Source organism: Eulemur rufifrons, chromosome 29 (assembly GCF_041146395.1).
Source record: "Eulemur rufifrons isolate Redbay chromosome 29, OSU_ERuf_1, whole genome shotgun sequence".
Classification (NCBI taxonomy): Eukaryota; Metazoa; Chordata; class Mammalia; order Primates; family Lemuridae; genus Eulemur; species Eulemur rufifrons.
The window spans coordinates 19,658,682-19,674,846 of NC_091011.1; the positions used below are offsets into that span (position 1 = coordinate 19,658,682).

The following is a 16,165-nucleotide window of genomic DNA, read 5'->3' on the forward strand; positions in this document are numbered from 1 at the left end:
TTGATAGTCATTTACAAGTTTTTAAAATATTCTGATATCTGCTAGCGTAAAATAGACATAGGAAAAGGATGGCTCAAGTTTTCATATTCATGTATTTTTGGAAGACATAATCAGAGACCATATTGACCCAGATACAACTTATAAATTATTACTGACTTTAAACTTTTAGGTACTGTGTCCCTGAAATATTAATAAATGCCTTTCTAAGTGAAAGTACAGTGTTAAATAACTCCTGGATCATGTTTATTATTCATCAAAAAGAAAAATAGAGTATTAAAAATGTATTGATTAACTAAATAAAATGTTTAGGCCCCCAAGTTGGCTTTGATAATGAAATTCTAAGCCCAGATGTAAATCAGGCCAGAGAAGCTCCAGTCTTCATTGAGCAGGTGTGTGGTATTTTCTCTCCTCCTTTTCAGAGGTTATTAACTCTGTAACTGCAAGTATCGTAACAGAATGAATTGAGATTAATCTGTGATAAAAAAATAGGTGGTAGACCTGAGAAGTTTTCTGATTTGTAGCTAGTGATTTCTGTGTTAACACAGTGTCATGTATTTGTAGAATTTTCTAAACTGTAACAATTGTTTGCATTATATATTTGTACTGTGCTTTGTTACTCTCCCAAAACATTTTCATGTGAGTATTTCCATTGGTTACCTGACAGCCCTGTGGGGTAGACAGATATTATCATCCCCATTTTGACGCATGCAGAATGGGAAGATCAGAGATGTTGCAGCCTGGCATCATGTCCATACTCACTGGGTGTCAGGCAGGTGGAAGCAGGGAGAAGGGGATGGGTAAACTCACACCTAACGGGTGCCGTGAGCACTGTCTGGGGGATGGGCACACTTGTAGCTCTGGTGGTGCAAAGACAATATATGTAACCAAAGTTTATACCCCTGTGATATTCTGAAATAATTAATTTTTTTAAAAAGCAAGGGAAGACTGAGACTAAGGCTCTGCATCTTACCCCTCATTGGATCTCACGGGGTATTTGGGCTTTGTAACCTCACAGCACTTTTCAGCTCTAATCAGTTAATCATCAGTCCTGCTGTGTGCTAGGCTGTGCGCTTACTTTGTACTTATATTTATATACTTTATGTGGGTTTGTACCTAGTAGGTACTCAGAAAATACTAGATGTTGGCCACCCAGAATATATTCAGAAGACAGCACCATGGGTGGCGAGGGATGATGAAAACAATTAGCTGGGCTGTTTGGTTCAAAAAGGAAAAGATTCAAATGGAAAGAGGGTAATTATTTTCAAATATTTAAAAGCCTGCCACTTGAAAATAAGGTCACACTCTTTCTGACTCCTTAGAATTATGGGCAATTCTAGGAGGTAGGACTTTTGAGACTTGACCAGAATTGATCTGGACTGATTAGGGAAGCGTTACAGATTCAAGCAGCCGCTGGGTGGTTCTTCCAAGGGCTGAATTAAAGCCTGTCAGCAGTGTGGTGGAAAGTATCCATACCAGGGCGAGGATTTCAGATTAGATGACCTCCCCATTATTGCTAAATATGAAAGCACAGTGAGTGTGTTTCAAATGCTTTTAGCTGTGATTATCAGTCTCTGAGCCAGTTCTCCAGTTTGCCTGTGTGTAATTAAGTAGAGGTATTGACAACAGCCTTGGTGTGGTAGAAGCAGCACTGAATGTGAATTTGAAACCAGAAGTTCTGGTTTCAGGACCCAGCAGTGCTTCTTAGTTGTCCACCTTCAGGGAGGTCATTTAATCCATCTGAGCCTGTTGCTCACTTACAAAATGAGGATAATATAATTTAGCAGAGTTGTTGAGCATTAGGTATGATCAAGTACTATACAAATATAAGATTATATTGTAATTATTATTTTCCAAGCTATCTCTTATCTCCATACTTCTCATGTTTTTAATTAAAGGTTTTAAAGCTTAGAAGATATGTTATTTAAAATTTTGTTTTTCCCCAAACAGCTTTTCTAATGTGTTTAAAAATGTATTTACAGATTATTAGTGATATCTGGAGTGTCTTAGCTAAACAACAGACACATATAAGGTAAATATGCTATTAAGAATTTTGTTACCTCATCTATTCATTTGTTAAATAGATATTTACAATATATTAATTTTATACCTTCATGCTGTACGCTCAACATTTGGTAATTGATGTTTTCTGTTGTTATTCCCCTTCTTGGCTTTTCTCATTATTCCCTATCTGTGCTAGAGCACAGCACATCACTCATTCATCCCTGAGGTCTCATCCAGTACAATCTGACAGTAGCCCTATACATAATCTGTGCTTGAAGAACACAGCTTTGTATTAATACTGCAGTTCAGCAGGGAAAATATTCTATGAGTGATTTTAGGACCAAAGGACTGCCTGTTGGGAAATGAGCAGGGAAATACAAAACTGGACCATACCTTACTTTTCACACAAAATAAATTCCAGATGGAACAAAGATTTAAATACAGAAAAAAAAAATGAAACTCTAAAATTAATGAAGAGAATCTTTATAATCTTAGAGTTAGAGAGGCCTTAAGGCAAAACCTATGTGCTAGAAGGAAAGGTTGACAAAGTTGACCAGATAAATACTTTAGTTTGACAAGATACTGTAAACATTGTTAAAAGAAAAAGGACAAATTGGGGAAAATATTTGTGATATATGACACAGGACTAATCACCATCATATATAAAGAACTTCTACAAATCAATAAGAAAAAATGCTAAAATCCTATTAGAAAAATAAGTGAAGGACACAAACAAGCAATTGAAAGAAAAATCAATTCTCCTTTTCTCTTTCCCAGTAGACATATGTCCCATGGAGCTCTTTTCTGTTCTTTTGCAATGGCAAGTAGTTTTCTGTCTCTGCAGCTTTGCAGGAGTAGTACCCTGTGCACATAACTGTTCCCCCGTCTCTTCTTTCCTCCTAGCCTGGTTCTTTGCATAGCTGACTCCTTTAATCCTTGCTTAAATGTTACTTTCTTCAAGAAGCCTTTCCTGACAATTTCTGAGCAGATTCCTTATCCTCTTGCTTGCTGTTTTCACCATCACACCCTTTATCTTTCTCTCTTAATATTTATCACCATTTGTACTTAAATACTGATGTATTACCTGCTTCTCCTGAAGGGAGGGATCATGTCTGTTCATCAGTTTATATACAGTACCTGGCACATAGCCAAGAATAGTAGTTGAATGAGTGAATATTTACACATAACTAATGGGCACCCAAAACGGTGCCCAATCCTAACATAAAGACATTCAGATTAAAGTGAAAACCTTTTAACTTGCCAGATTTGTAAAAATTAATAATATCCAGTGCTTGCAAGGAAATGAGGAAATAGGTGGGTGGGCAGTTTGGCTGTATGTAGAAAAACACAGAGTAGGCCTGGGGGATACATTTCCCCCAGGACAAGTGTATCTTGTAGAAGTGCTCACAGAAACGCAGAGATAATGGTTAAAAGGTGCTTATTGTGGTATTGCCTGTAATGTGAAAAATGGAAACAACCAAAATATCTATTATTATTAGTAAAGGATTGATTTAGTTATGATCCAACCATAGAGTGAAATGCCAGGCCATCTTTATGGAAGTAGTTCCATCATACATCACTGAATTTTAAAAATATGTGTAATTATTATACTTTTGTTTAAAGTATGGAAATTTTGTGTTTATTTGTACATAAGAGTGATCTGAAAGAATAAAACCCATTAACTATTAAGAGTGTATGATTGGAAGATGGAGTGAAGCAAGTTTTAATTCTTTCTTTTGTGGGATGTGGGGGCTAGGGATTGTTGAATTTATGTGTGTCTGTATTTTCTTTTATAACTTGAACATACACAGCCTTATATTATTCCCTCACCTCCAAATCTCTGCCAACATCATCATGATAAATTATTGCACATACTCCTAAGAGAATCCTTTTTCTCATTTAGAAACAATTTCCTATAACTATGCCCTTGCTCATACCTGAAGCATTTTAGTTGAGGTCCAGGGGAAAAGGAAAAAGATTCTGGTGTATAATGCTGACATTTTTCTTCATTTGAGGTGAAATTATTTCTGAAGAGCTCAGAAATAAGCTACAAAGTTATAGCTATAGTATGCAGCTCTGGAAGAGGAAAGTGGGACTTTTCACAGAAACAAAACTGTCCCTTCAAGAATAACTCGACTGTAGAAATAATTATAGAAAACCATTGAGCTTCATGAGGTTTTCATTTCAAGTAGGATCAGAGCTCATTTTTGGAAGGAGAGTAGCACTTTGACATTTTATTTCACGTAACTACAAAAGTCATATGCCAATATAAATAGGAGAAGGCTAGTTGATAAATTTTAATTATCAAGATGTGAATACCAGTATCCCCTTTACTCAGGGATTGAGGAGGTCAAGTAAGGTAGTGGCAGCAGGATGTAGTAAAAAGCATATTGCCTCTGGAATCAGTCAAAATATAGTCCTGGCTGCCACGTAGTAGCTCTGTGACTTCCTTTCCTTAGCTGTAAATTGGGATAATAAATGGTTGTAAGATCAGAGTTAATGGAATGTACTAAGCATATTAACATTGTAAATGCTCAGTAAATGGTAACTGATAGTTTTTACTTGTCATGAAAGAAGAATAAAGAAAGAACCATCTTATATTCTTCACTTACTCCATGTTTACTGAGTTTGCCAATATATTAATTTCACAAATTAGATTATGTGCTTACATGGGTTAGGAGTTAATTGATACACTTGTTCATTCATTTAAAAAAAAATGAGCGCTACGTGTCAGGTACTGCTCTGGGTCTTGGGAACATATCAGCGCTTAAGACGGAGAAGGTGCGTTTGTCAACTCACGCCTTTCTATCTCTGACCCAGACTTCTCCTTTGAACTCAGATTTGTACATGTAATTATTTGATAACTATTTGTCATCTCTATCTGGGTGTCTAGTGAGAATCTCAACTTTTAATGAGTACAACACTGCACGTCTGACCATACTCCTGCCAGCATGCTTCTGGACTGTCCCTGTCTGATAAAGACCTCTGTTGTGCCTCAGCTAGAAAAGCCTGGCGTCGTTCTTGATTCTGCTCTTTATCTCACATGCCACGTCCCATCCATCTATAAGTCCCCTCTTCGTCACCTTCAGCATTACATCCAGACTTTGACTACTTTGATCACTGCTGTCCTCATTCGTATCACGGTTACCTCCCCTGGGTTATTGCCTCATAACCTCCTGACTGACTCCCTGCTTCTGCTCCTGCTGCCCCAGGTCTTTCTCTGCATAGCAGCAAAGCGAACCTCTAAAACGGAAGTCGGATCCTGCCGCTGCTCTCTTTAAGTCATCTTCCACATCACTGCGAGTAAAATCAGATCCCCGTCATGGTCTCCAGGGCGCTGCGTCTTCTGGCCCTTCGTCCCTTTTTGTCTCCCCTGCATCATGGCCCCCCTCACTTTCTCCTTGCTAATCACTCTGTTTTTGTGTAGCCCACTAGAACCTCCCCTGCCACAGAGCCTTTGCATCCTCTCTTCTCTCCGCCTGAAATGCCCTTCTCTCCGGAATCCTCAGGGCTCACGCTCTCAGCTCCCCCAGGAGCTGAGATGTCACTCGCTCAGATGTCACTCAGTTGGTGACCACATGGATTAATGCACACCTTCCTGGGTACCCCACTCTCCCTGTGTCTTTCACTCTGTTTCCTGTTCTTCTCACCACTCATCATCATGTGATATATATTTATTTGCTTTTTGTTTGTCTCCTTTGACTTATATGTAAGCTTCATGAGGGTGAGAATTTTTGTGCATTTTGTTACTGCTCTATCTCCAGGGTCCTTAGTGCTCAATGAAATTGAGTGGATGGATGGATGAATTTGTACTCTGTACTCCTGCATGGTTCATTTTAGTAGGGAGAGACAGATGATGATCAAGTGAACCACAAATGAGAATTTTGTTTTCAGTGAGAAGATAAAACAGGGAAGGGGGGTGGGAGTGACCCAGGAGAGGGCACTGAATGTGGGAGAGTCAGGGGCTCTCTGATGGTCGAAGGAGTAAGTGATCTAGTGTGACAGCATGGCAATTAAGAGGGAGCACGGCTGAAGACAAGCTTCAGGGCTGAGACGTGGGGCTGGTGTAGAAAGACCACATGTGGCAGGGCAAGGAGTTGAGAGTTTAATTGCAAAGGGAGCACATCACGGGGTTTTAAATAAGGGAGTAGCGTGGCCAGCTGCCCATTGGCAAGACTGCCCTCACTGCAGCGATGAGGACGGATGGCCGGGGCAGGAGTGAGATGTAGTGAGGATATGTCAGCCTCTAAGCGTGTGTCCCTTCTCGACAAGTTAGAGCTGTCAAGCAAAGCTAAAGATGGAAGTTTGTGTCTATTTGTATATTCCACAGCTGGTGCTGAAAAAAATCTCTTATATGGCTTTCCTAACCCTAAATTGCCTCTTTAGCAGCTGCAGTTTATAGGGGCACTGAGGGACCACAGGGGTGGGAAGCAGACGTATGGGACTGTGAAGGCTTCAGAGTGTTTATTATTCACTCCCTGTGTTGACGCCGTATCACCGGTGAGGGATCTGGTACACCACAGGGAGCTTTTGTGGGCCTCATAAATACCCATGTAGTCAGATACTCAGGATAGAATGCAACATTGTCATTTTCAATAAACTTTCTTAAACGATTTTAGTAACAGTTTTGTATATAACTTTTAGTTATTTTGATTTATATATTTGTATACTGAGGGAATATTATAGAAGTTGTAAAATTGGCGTTTGTAAGATAAAAATGCAAATAATGATTCAATAGCAGTATTTTTTTTTTTTCGTTTCAGAAAACACCAGTTTGATCATGGAGAGGTAAAGACAGCATTACTAAAATTTGACTTATCTATCTAGTTGGACTTTTCTTTCTAGTTCCAATTTCTAAGTTTATTGGCAGTTGTCATTAATCATCTTCAAAACAGCCAGTATGTGTTTTTATGAGAATGCTACATACAAATTCACTGACCATTCGTGTGTTAAAGCAATTAACTAGGGAGCTCGTTTGGTCTGCTGCTGAGGATCCTTACAGTAACAGCAGTTGATTTCTGGAGCCCATTTAGATGCATATATGAGGTGTCTTGCATGATTGGAAATCAGTTTCCTCTCTGCTCACCTTGCCCTGAGGCTTTGGAGATGTGACTGGTGGTGCTGCTCCCATCTCCTAGTGATCCAGCCTAGTTTTAAGGACAGTTCCAAGATGGAGCTGTAGGATCTTGAGGCAGCAGTCATTTCTTTTACCACTTTCCTGCCTTGGTCTGATGGTAGCACCAAGGTAGATTCAGAAATGTAGGCTTTATTAACCATAGGCTTGACTGTGAGAATTACAGGAACATTTGACTTAGTGACTTTATAATTTAGCCTTCTACTAAAATGGAGCAGTTTGAAAGAGAATTTTAAGAACTACTTTAGAAATTTCAGAAATCAAAGTAGCATGAGTTTTTATTACTAAGAAAAAAGTATTCTTTTCTGTATATTCACCAGCATAATAGTATATTCTTAAACTTCACAAATAGTAGAAGTAAAAAATGTTTTCTTCTTTCTTTCAGCTGGTTTATCATGCATTGCAACTGTTAGCATATACAGTCCTTGGTATTTTAATTATGAGACTAAAACTCTTCCTGACACCACACATGTGTGTTATGGCTTCCTTGATCTGCTCAAGACAGGTAACATATTTGTTACGTTGGAGTCATAGCTGCTATGATGATTTTACTCCAGTCTTTGTTATTGAGTAGCCCTAAAATAATATTGAATTACCCAAAGGTTTCAAAGTCATTATACTTAAAATTCTTCATGATTTTGTACTAATCTTTCCTAAAGGGTAAGGGCCAAAGCTGATCATTGTATATCCTTCTGACTTGTACAGTAGTCCTTGGTGTACAACAAGGACTGAATTAGTGCAGGCTGGTTTCATGAGTGATTACTACAGGTGCTGACAGAAAGCAAAGCTTAATTGTAGGAATAGCTTTTTGTTGTTGTTCTTTTGACATTCATATCACAAAAAATTCTAATAATTGATTTCAAGTTACAGGTACTTTGAAGTTATATGTTCTTTTGCTTTTTGAAATTTACTTTAAGCCTTCCTTGGTTATTTGCTGCTTATTTTTCCTGGAACACTGCTTCCTTCCTCTGTATTCACAGATTTATGCTTCCCCATGGTGTCACCTTTTCTTCATCCAGCCAAGGTGAAACACAGCAGTACCTCTATTAACTAGAGATATTTACTAAGCACTCATTCTGTGCTCTAGGGATGGGGGTAGATTGGTGGATGGAAAAATCAAAAACCCAAAGTGTATGTGTGCCCTCAAGAAACTTGAAATCTGGTTCTACAGACATGTAGAGAAATAATATTAAGGAGAGAACAACAGGGAGGGGCAAAGCATTATTACTGAGCGTGAACTATTTGGATATGGAAAAAAATTAGCCGGCCTCAAGATTCCCAGTCAGAATGTTGGTATTATGTTAGAGAGGCACTACTAAGCCTTTTGTCTTAAATCTCATTCCTCAGTGTGACTGATGATAGAAAGCCTCACCCAGGCTGGCTTCACAGGTGTGGGCCTCTGCCGTCACGCAGGGCACTGCACTCAAGAGGACCCTGCACTTTGTTTAATGCTTGCTCTTGCTGTTTTGAACTTCTTAATAACTTTTTTTTTCCCTAGAGTGGATGCATTTATTTTTATATGCAAATATATCACCCTTCAACAAATACACAGTCGTTATAAGATCTGAAAATTAAGTCTGCCAGAGAGAACTGCAATCTCTGGATTCATATGCCTTAATCCTTCCATGCAGAGCCTCCGAGCATGAGACTCTTAATAACTTTTGAACAAGGGACCCCACATTTTCATTTTGTACTTAGCCTTGTAAATTGTTTAGTTGGGAGTGGCTTTACCTGAATCTGGGAGTAGAGAAAGCAGGTTGAGAGAGAAGCTTTTTAAAGTCATGGTCCATCTATATGAGGCTACTGATAGAATTCTTTTGATCCTGAGGATCATTATTTTTGGAACTTATCCTTTGGATAATTAATCCTTTGTCTGAGACGCTAGCAGAGAGCACATTCTTCTCTGGGAAAAATTTTTTCTTATTGGGTACACACTACTTTGTACTAACAATTATCAATGTGTCAATTTGGTTTCAGCTATTTGGATGGCTGTTTTGCAAAATACATCCTGGTGCTGTTGTTTTTGCTATATTAGCAGCAATGTCAATACAAGGTTCAGCAAATCTACAAACCCAGTGGAATATTGTAGGGGAGTTCAGCAATTTGCCACAAGAAGAACTTATAGAATGGATCAAATACAGTACAAAACCAGGTAAAAAAAAAAAAAAAAAAAGTCATTATTTAGCTAGTATTTTCCTCACAATTTTTTATATCACTGCAAAATCTTAAACCCAAGTTACTTCCAATGGTCTTACTCTTTCTAAGCAATGCTGTCTCTAGAATATCCAAAAAAATAAATACAAAGAAGATATCAATCCTGCTTAAATGGTTTATAGGGTACTTATTATACATATTTTCTTAGTAATTCTATTTTTGATAAATTTTAATTTTTTTTAAATTTATCCTAAGTTATTAATGCCACATTTAAAATAATTTCTATGCTTATTTTCTTAAAGGATTTTTAATATTATTTCTTCTTGCAATTAACGCATGGAATGTGATATTTTATTCATGTATAGGAGAGACTTTGTTGTCATCTGAGTCTTCCAGAATTCCTTGGTGCTATACATAAAGCTTTTCTAGTCAATTTGATACTTCTTTCTTAGAATCAGGAAAGATTTCTAAGATATTAAAAAAAGAAGAAGAAAAAAGAAAGAAGTCCTCAGTGATGAGATGATGAAGCTCAGTTCTCCAAGGAAAGAGTTTGCTGGCCCGTTTACTGACTACCACTTCATCAGCCGTCCATCCCACTTCATTCTGGTTCTGCCATTGAATCTTGAAGTCACGAGCCTCGCTGGGCCCCTGCTCTGTCACCTGTGAAATACCTGAGTTTAACTAAGAAGGAGACCTTTCTCACATTCACTCTACATCTGCCTAAGACCTTCTTCTTGCTTTCCAGATGCAGTGTTCGCGGGTGCCATGCCCACAATGGCAAGTGTTAAGCTCTCTGCGCTTCGTCCCGTAGTGAATCATCCGCATTATGAAGATGCAGGCTTGAGGTCAGTACACAGTTTCACATGTCAAAAATAAATGTTCTGTACAAACAGTGAGTGAGGAAACCAGCAAAATAACAAGGAGTGTCTCAAAAAGGATATGATGTCCTGGGATTTATAGAGTCAAGGAAGAGGGAGGCTGAAATGAGACTGCTAAGCTAGACACAAAACTGTTAAGGCTGCACAGAACAGTAAAACTATTAATACAGCCTTTGGGGCCATCTTCTCTAGCAGGCAGACAAAAGAAATCATACTTTATCAATTTCCTACAGGTTGACAGGGCTCCAGAAGATCCAGATCCTTATTAGTCACCATCCTAAGTTGCCCTGAAGATTCATCAGCTTGTAGTGTTTAAGGTTCAGGAGGAGGTTTTTCTTGAATTCCAAAGAGTCATTTGAAATAGAATCCCATTCAGATAGGGTTTTATTCTGGTTTTCACCAAAATAGCCTGCTAAAATGATCTGGAGTGTTTTTTGTTTTCTGGGGTTTTTTGAGGCTTACTATTTTTTCATAATTTAGAGCTTTGTGTTCTCTTAGAAGAAAAAGTAAATTTAATTTTCATGCAATTTCTAGGGTAGGTGAAGCTATTCATTTCCTAAGTGATTAGGTGAATCCTATTAGTATATTCTTTTGCATAACGGTGGGGATGTACATTTTATAAACAAAAAGCTTTTTCATTAAAAAATTAGTTTCACAAGCTAATTTCTAGAGCACTTTTGTTGAATATGTTTAGTTTTCTTAAATCTATAATACAAATAAAACAGAGGACTATTTAATGTGGATTATTGTTGTCCAAGTTGGGATGGTTGTGGCTTCAGAGTCATCCTGCAGTTGTGTTCTTGTAGTTCATCCCTGTTCACACACACACAGGGTACCTGACTCTTACGTGTGATAGAGTGGTGAAGAATTTCAAAGCAAAAACAAATGAGCAAACAAAAACAAGACTAAATTTGGGAATGTATGGATGCATTGACACTCCATCTCTTCTCCCAGGACTCTTAAGCTATTTCCGCCTTCTGCTTTTGACCTCACAAATGCCCCTTAGCAGGAACTCCTGTGAGAAATTTTCTCTTGACCTGATTATTCCATATAGTCTTTCTGCTAGTCCCGTTCAGTGCTTTCTTCCAAATATGTTGATTATATCCTTTTAATCTTGAAAATTTTCTGCCCAATTATTTTTCTTTGAAGAGCCAGAACAAAAATAGTATACTCAATGTATAGTCGAAAAGCAGCTGAAGAAGTGAAGCAAGAATTGATAAAGTTAAAAGTGAATTATTACATTCTAGAAGAGTCATGGTGTATAAGAAGATCCAAGTGAGTATTCAACATGGTTTATATTTTATAATCATAAGACATGAGAAGTTAATCCAGGCTCATGGCAAGTACTTTGCTCATGGTATGTGTGAGTTAGAGAGACACACACACACACGCATGCACGCACATACAACATTTTGCAAAGTATGAGTAGAAAAAACTTTTTAGGTAATTATTTGGAGTTTTTTTCTTGTCTTGTTACATGTTTGTTTTCTAATGATTTGCATTGTGTATACCACTTTAAAGAGGTGATATTGGCACTGACTGATAATCTCCCAAATTGTCCATATTTGCCTGTGATGTTTTAAAAAACTTTAAAGATGAGTGTGTTTTATTTCAAAAGACTTCCAGAGTCTGAAACCAAAGAGTGGGGAGTCTCCTTGTAGTGAAGCCCAACACGCATTGTCCATCCCGCATCTCTGCACCACACCACGTCCTGCGGGTGGATGGGGCGCCCCATCATCACTGACTTAGAATGAAACTTTCTTGGCGTTTCACATCTTATTTGAATGGGAAAATAATTAACTTTACTGTGACCCACATTCTCTTAGATTTATAGTTTTAGAAATTTCTATTTCCAGAAATTTCTAATTCACTAAACAGAGTATAGCTGTAAGTGTTAGTAAGATCTTGAAAGCGAGTGTGAATCTAAAGTTAGCTATCTAGAAATGCCGTACCGAGGTGACTAGACGGCAAATGAGAGTAGCCTACTTTACCAAAGCATTCCCTCCATGAAGAGCACGGCACGTGGGCAGTTCCAGAAATCAAGGGTATTTTATAGAATACTATTATTTTTAAAATTCTCTCTACTCCTTAACTAAACAGAAGCCTTCGGAATATTGCTATATCTGTGGGGTATTCATACATGTCCACCATATATTTCAATGGTACACAAGGGTGTTAAGACAAAATTGTAAAATACTGACTCATGAGTGAAAATAGTTCTGTAACATAGTATCTACACAGCATTGCCCACAAAGGAACTAAAATAATTGTTGATTGTTGAATGATTTTCTTATGAATATGTGCCAAGTGACTTGAATTCAATGAGGATTTATAGAAAATGTTATTGTTCTAATAATTTAGAAAATGCTTTAAGTATTTGTGAACATATGAATGTATATGAAATTCACATACTCACTTTGAACTTTGTTATATAAATTTAGGACAAAATAGTTATAAGCATTTCTCACAAAAATTTCATGAGCACATTATAGTAAATGAATAATGGGCTGACATTTGCAGAAAAAAAATGCAGTTTCTTGGCAGAGCTTTCTACCAGAATTGGGACCTTCTTTACTTCCTTGGGCTTTGCTCTCTGGAGACTGTTAGGGCAGCCTTGAATCTCCCAATTTTCTAATAACAGCTAAAGATCAGTTCTGAGCTCTCCCTACTCTTTGCTATCTCTCTCCCAAACCAGCAGGCAATCTGCTGGGACTGTTTTCACAAACACCTAAAAGAGCCCAGGAAAGAAATGTAAATCTTTTCTCTTTACATTTCCCTAACTCACAGCTTTTAGAATTTGTTTTACAGCCTCAAGGTGTTTCTGAAAAGCTCCCAAACAGACTGCAGGGGGGGTAGACTCCAGGCCTTTGTTTCCTGCCCAAAACCGTATCTCAGGGCAAAGATCACATCCCTTGCAATGGGCCTGACTGCACTTCAAAGATGACCAAATCTCCAGGAAGAGAAAAAAGCTGTCTGAGAGACAGTGACACCACTTCCCAATTGTTTTAATTTTTCCCATACCTTACCCTTCCTTTTCTTACATGTATATAATAAAAAGGATGGAATGTTAGGTTTGTTCCAGGTGGGAACCCGAAAAGTATGTATAGGACAGAATGATTAATACAAAACTTGGGCTTGTAAAACAATAGCTGCACAAGTCTGGAGAGTTCAGACGTTATAAATCTGACAGCTACAGCCAGCATTCCCCCCTCACCCCCCATAGGGATGAAGTCTTTCCCTCCCTCTCTCTTCTGGTAAGGACACCAGAGCTGAAGGATGGATGTGACTGGGGCAGGGGTCCTAAGAGCTGGTTGCTTGAAAAAGAATTTATTGGAAGCCGCTGTTCTGGCCACTTACTTATTTCCCTGGAGAAACTCTCTATAAAACCCAAGGCTCTCCCCTTTTCTCTTTTGGATGCTTTTTCGCCCCTACCCATCTGCTCCAAATAAACAGCATTTTGCTACACATGAGGCTTCCTGTGTCTCTCTCTCGGCTCCAGACCTAACAGAGACACCTGTAGGTTACTGGAACATAAAAATAATTTTAATAACCTTTTTTTGTCCACGCTAACAATGAACCTTTATTCAAGATTCTTCATTTTTTTCTAGATCTTTGCATAGTGTTTAGAAGATGAAAATTGCAGAGGCTTTGTATTGTACACTATTGGCAGAGCTCCTTGGATTTGCATAACTGTAGTAGTCTCATGTTCTGATAGAGCACTGTTATATGTACTCAAGAAGGGATATAAAGGCAAAGTTAGAAGTATGTGGCAATAAATCTTGCACACTAAATAAAAGCAGTGACCATTTAAGCAACTTCAAATCACTTCCATTTAGAGCTCACTTCCAGGCACTCAGACTGAGAGTTAGGGTCTGGAGGGGGTGTGTGCTCGATTTCCCCATCTGGGCCTTGGCTTGCCATTGTTGTGTCTGTTGCAGCAGGAGTTGAGAGAGAGAGAGAGCTAAGAAAGTGACTCTTTCTCATCTGTTTTCCTCACTCATTAATTACAACCACACTCTCCATCTACCCTAAGATTTAAGCCAGACTGACAACAGCTGTTAGGAAACCTTGGACAGGTCTATTCTGCTTCAGTCTTGACACAAAACAAAAGCTGTGCTTTCTGTTCTGACAAGGAAGCAAATAGGGAGCTCAGATAGGAGAGGAAGGAAGAAGGAGTAATATTTATCTAGTGTTTACATTTATAGTAGGAAAACCTGAGTTTCTTGACAGAGAGCTTTCTACCAGAATTGGGATCTTCTTCGTTGCCTTGGCTTTCACTCTCCGATTCAGTAATACCAGCTTGAAACACCTGTAGGTTACTAGAACATAAAAACATGTCAAAACAGGGGAAGCAAATGGGGAACTAAGGAGAGGAAAGGGAAGAGGGACCAATATTTATCTAGTGCTTAATCTGTGCCTGGCATGTTGGTGAGCACTATATTTATATGATCTCATTTACAAGTGGCTTAATTGTGTGGCTTGATTATTCTTTAAATACTTGACACTCTGTGTTCAAATTCAAGCACTAAATATACTTGAATGCAAGTTGTAGATAAGTTTTTAATTACTCCTTCATTCTTAGTTCTCTGCTTTCCTTTATTAATTCTAATAATAGAGTTGACATAAAATTAAAATACATGTATTCAGAAGAAAATCATTCAGATTTTCACTAATGCTATTTGAAGATGTAGCTGGCTGTCCTGGAGAGACCTTTGGAAACTCAGATAAGGACTACAGGGTATTGCACCAGGCAGACAGAGCTCACAAAGACAGCTCTTTGCCCTCTCTCTTTCCTAAAAGCTACTGAACTCAGGAAAACTCTGCTTAGTTTTCTACTGCCTGTGTCTCACTCTCCACTACCACAGGCCCTTGATGTTGTAACAGTTCAGCCTTGATATGTGGGAGAAAATTAAAAGGTAGAAATCCTAAGCCTATCCATATAATCATGGATGGAATGTCGGTAGAAGGGTGTGCAAAAGTGTGGGAACACATGCTGGCAAAACCTTTCTAGGAGATAATTTGATGGAGGCGAAGTGAAAAAGTGTGTAGTCCTTTGACAGAGGGAAGAACAGCTTGCAGAAGGGAGACAGGCACTGAGATGTTTATGGCAACATTGTTTTATAATGGCAAAATGGGAAGAATTAAAATATCCATCTGTAAAGAATTGATTAAATTTAATACTAGCAGCTATAAAAAGGAATAAAGTACGTCTTTACTGAGATGGAAAAATGGCCACATTTTATTAAGAGTGTCAGAGTAATCCCAATTTTTGTAAAAATAACCCAAGAGCATCCACGTCCATGTCTATGTTTGTGTGTGTATGTGTCTGAACATGGATAAAACAGGTCTGGCGGAGTATATGCTGTGTTGTTTATAGACATCACCTCTGAGAAACGGCATTGGAGATGATAGTGACTTTCATTTTTTTTTTTTTTACTTTGTTTAGATCTGTATTTTGAAACTTTTATAATGACTAATTACTTTTAAATTAAAGATTTTATTTAAAAAGGGAAAGTAATGTACATTCCTGCTACCGTCCTTGCCACATGGTGGGAAGTGGGGTGGGACTGCCACTAAGGATAAAAGGGACTTGTTGAAAATGTTCTAGAACCTACAGGTACTTCCCGCTGGCATTACTGAATTGGACAGTGAAAGCCAAGGCAACAAAGAAGATCCCAATTCTGGTTTTTCTCTCATTAAAAAAAAAATAGTGAAGCAACTATAACAAAACACAAGCAGTTGTCAGTTCTCTATAATTTTTCCATATGTTTTTCTGTTTTTTTAAAAATTTCTTAAAAGGCAAATAGAAAAGTATGAACTCTAGCAAAATCCAACAGTTATAGCTATAAAACTGCTCTAGATTTAAAATAAATGTTATAGTTATTTTGAAGGCCTTATTTAGGCACATGTCACATTGATACTGATTTTACTTATACCATTTTTTATAAATATATGTTGCTTTTAAGATTTAATTATGCATTTAGCTAACATGTATACT

General features: G+C 38.0%; 1 protein-coding gene across 1 annotated transcript in view; it reads left to right on the forward strand.

Moving 5' to 3' along the window:
* The window catches only part of DPY19L1 (dpy-19 like C-mannosyltransferase 1), a 106,596-nt gene that overhangs the window by 86,655 nt on the left and 3,776 nt on the right, over positions 1 to 16,165 (forward strand). Inside the window, exons 16-21 of the mRNA XM_069462573.1 lie at positions 1,980 to 2,029; positions 6,765 to 6,789; positions 7,521 to 7,640; positions 9,113 to 9,287; positions 10,035 to 10,134; positions 11,317 to 11,442. Coding sequence (XP_069318674.1) covers positions 1,980 to 2,029; positions 6,765 to 6,789; positions 7,521 to 7,640; positions 9,113 to 9,287; positions 10,035 to 10,134; positions 11,317 to 11,442 — 596 coding nt within the window. The remainder of the gene's footprint in view (positions 1 to 1,979; positions 2,030 to 6,764; positions 6,790 to 7,520; positions 7,641 to 9,112; positions 9,288 to 10,034; positions 10,135 to 11,316; positions 11,443 to 16,165) is intronic.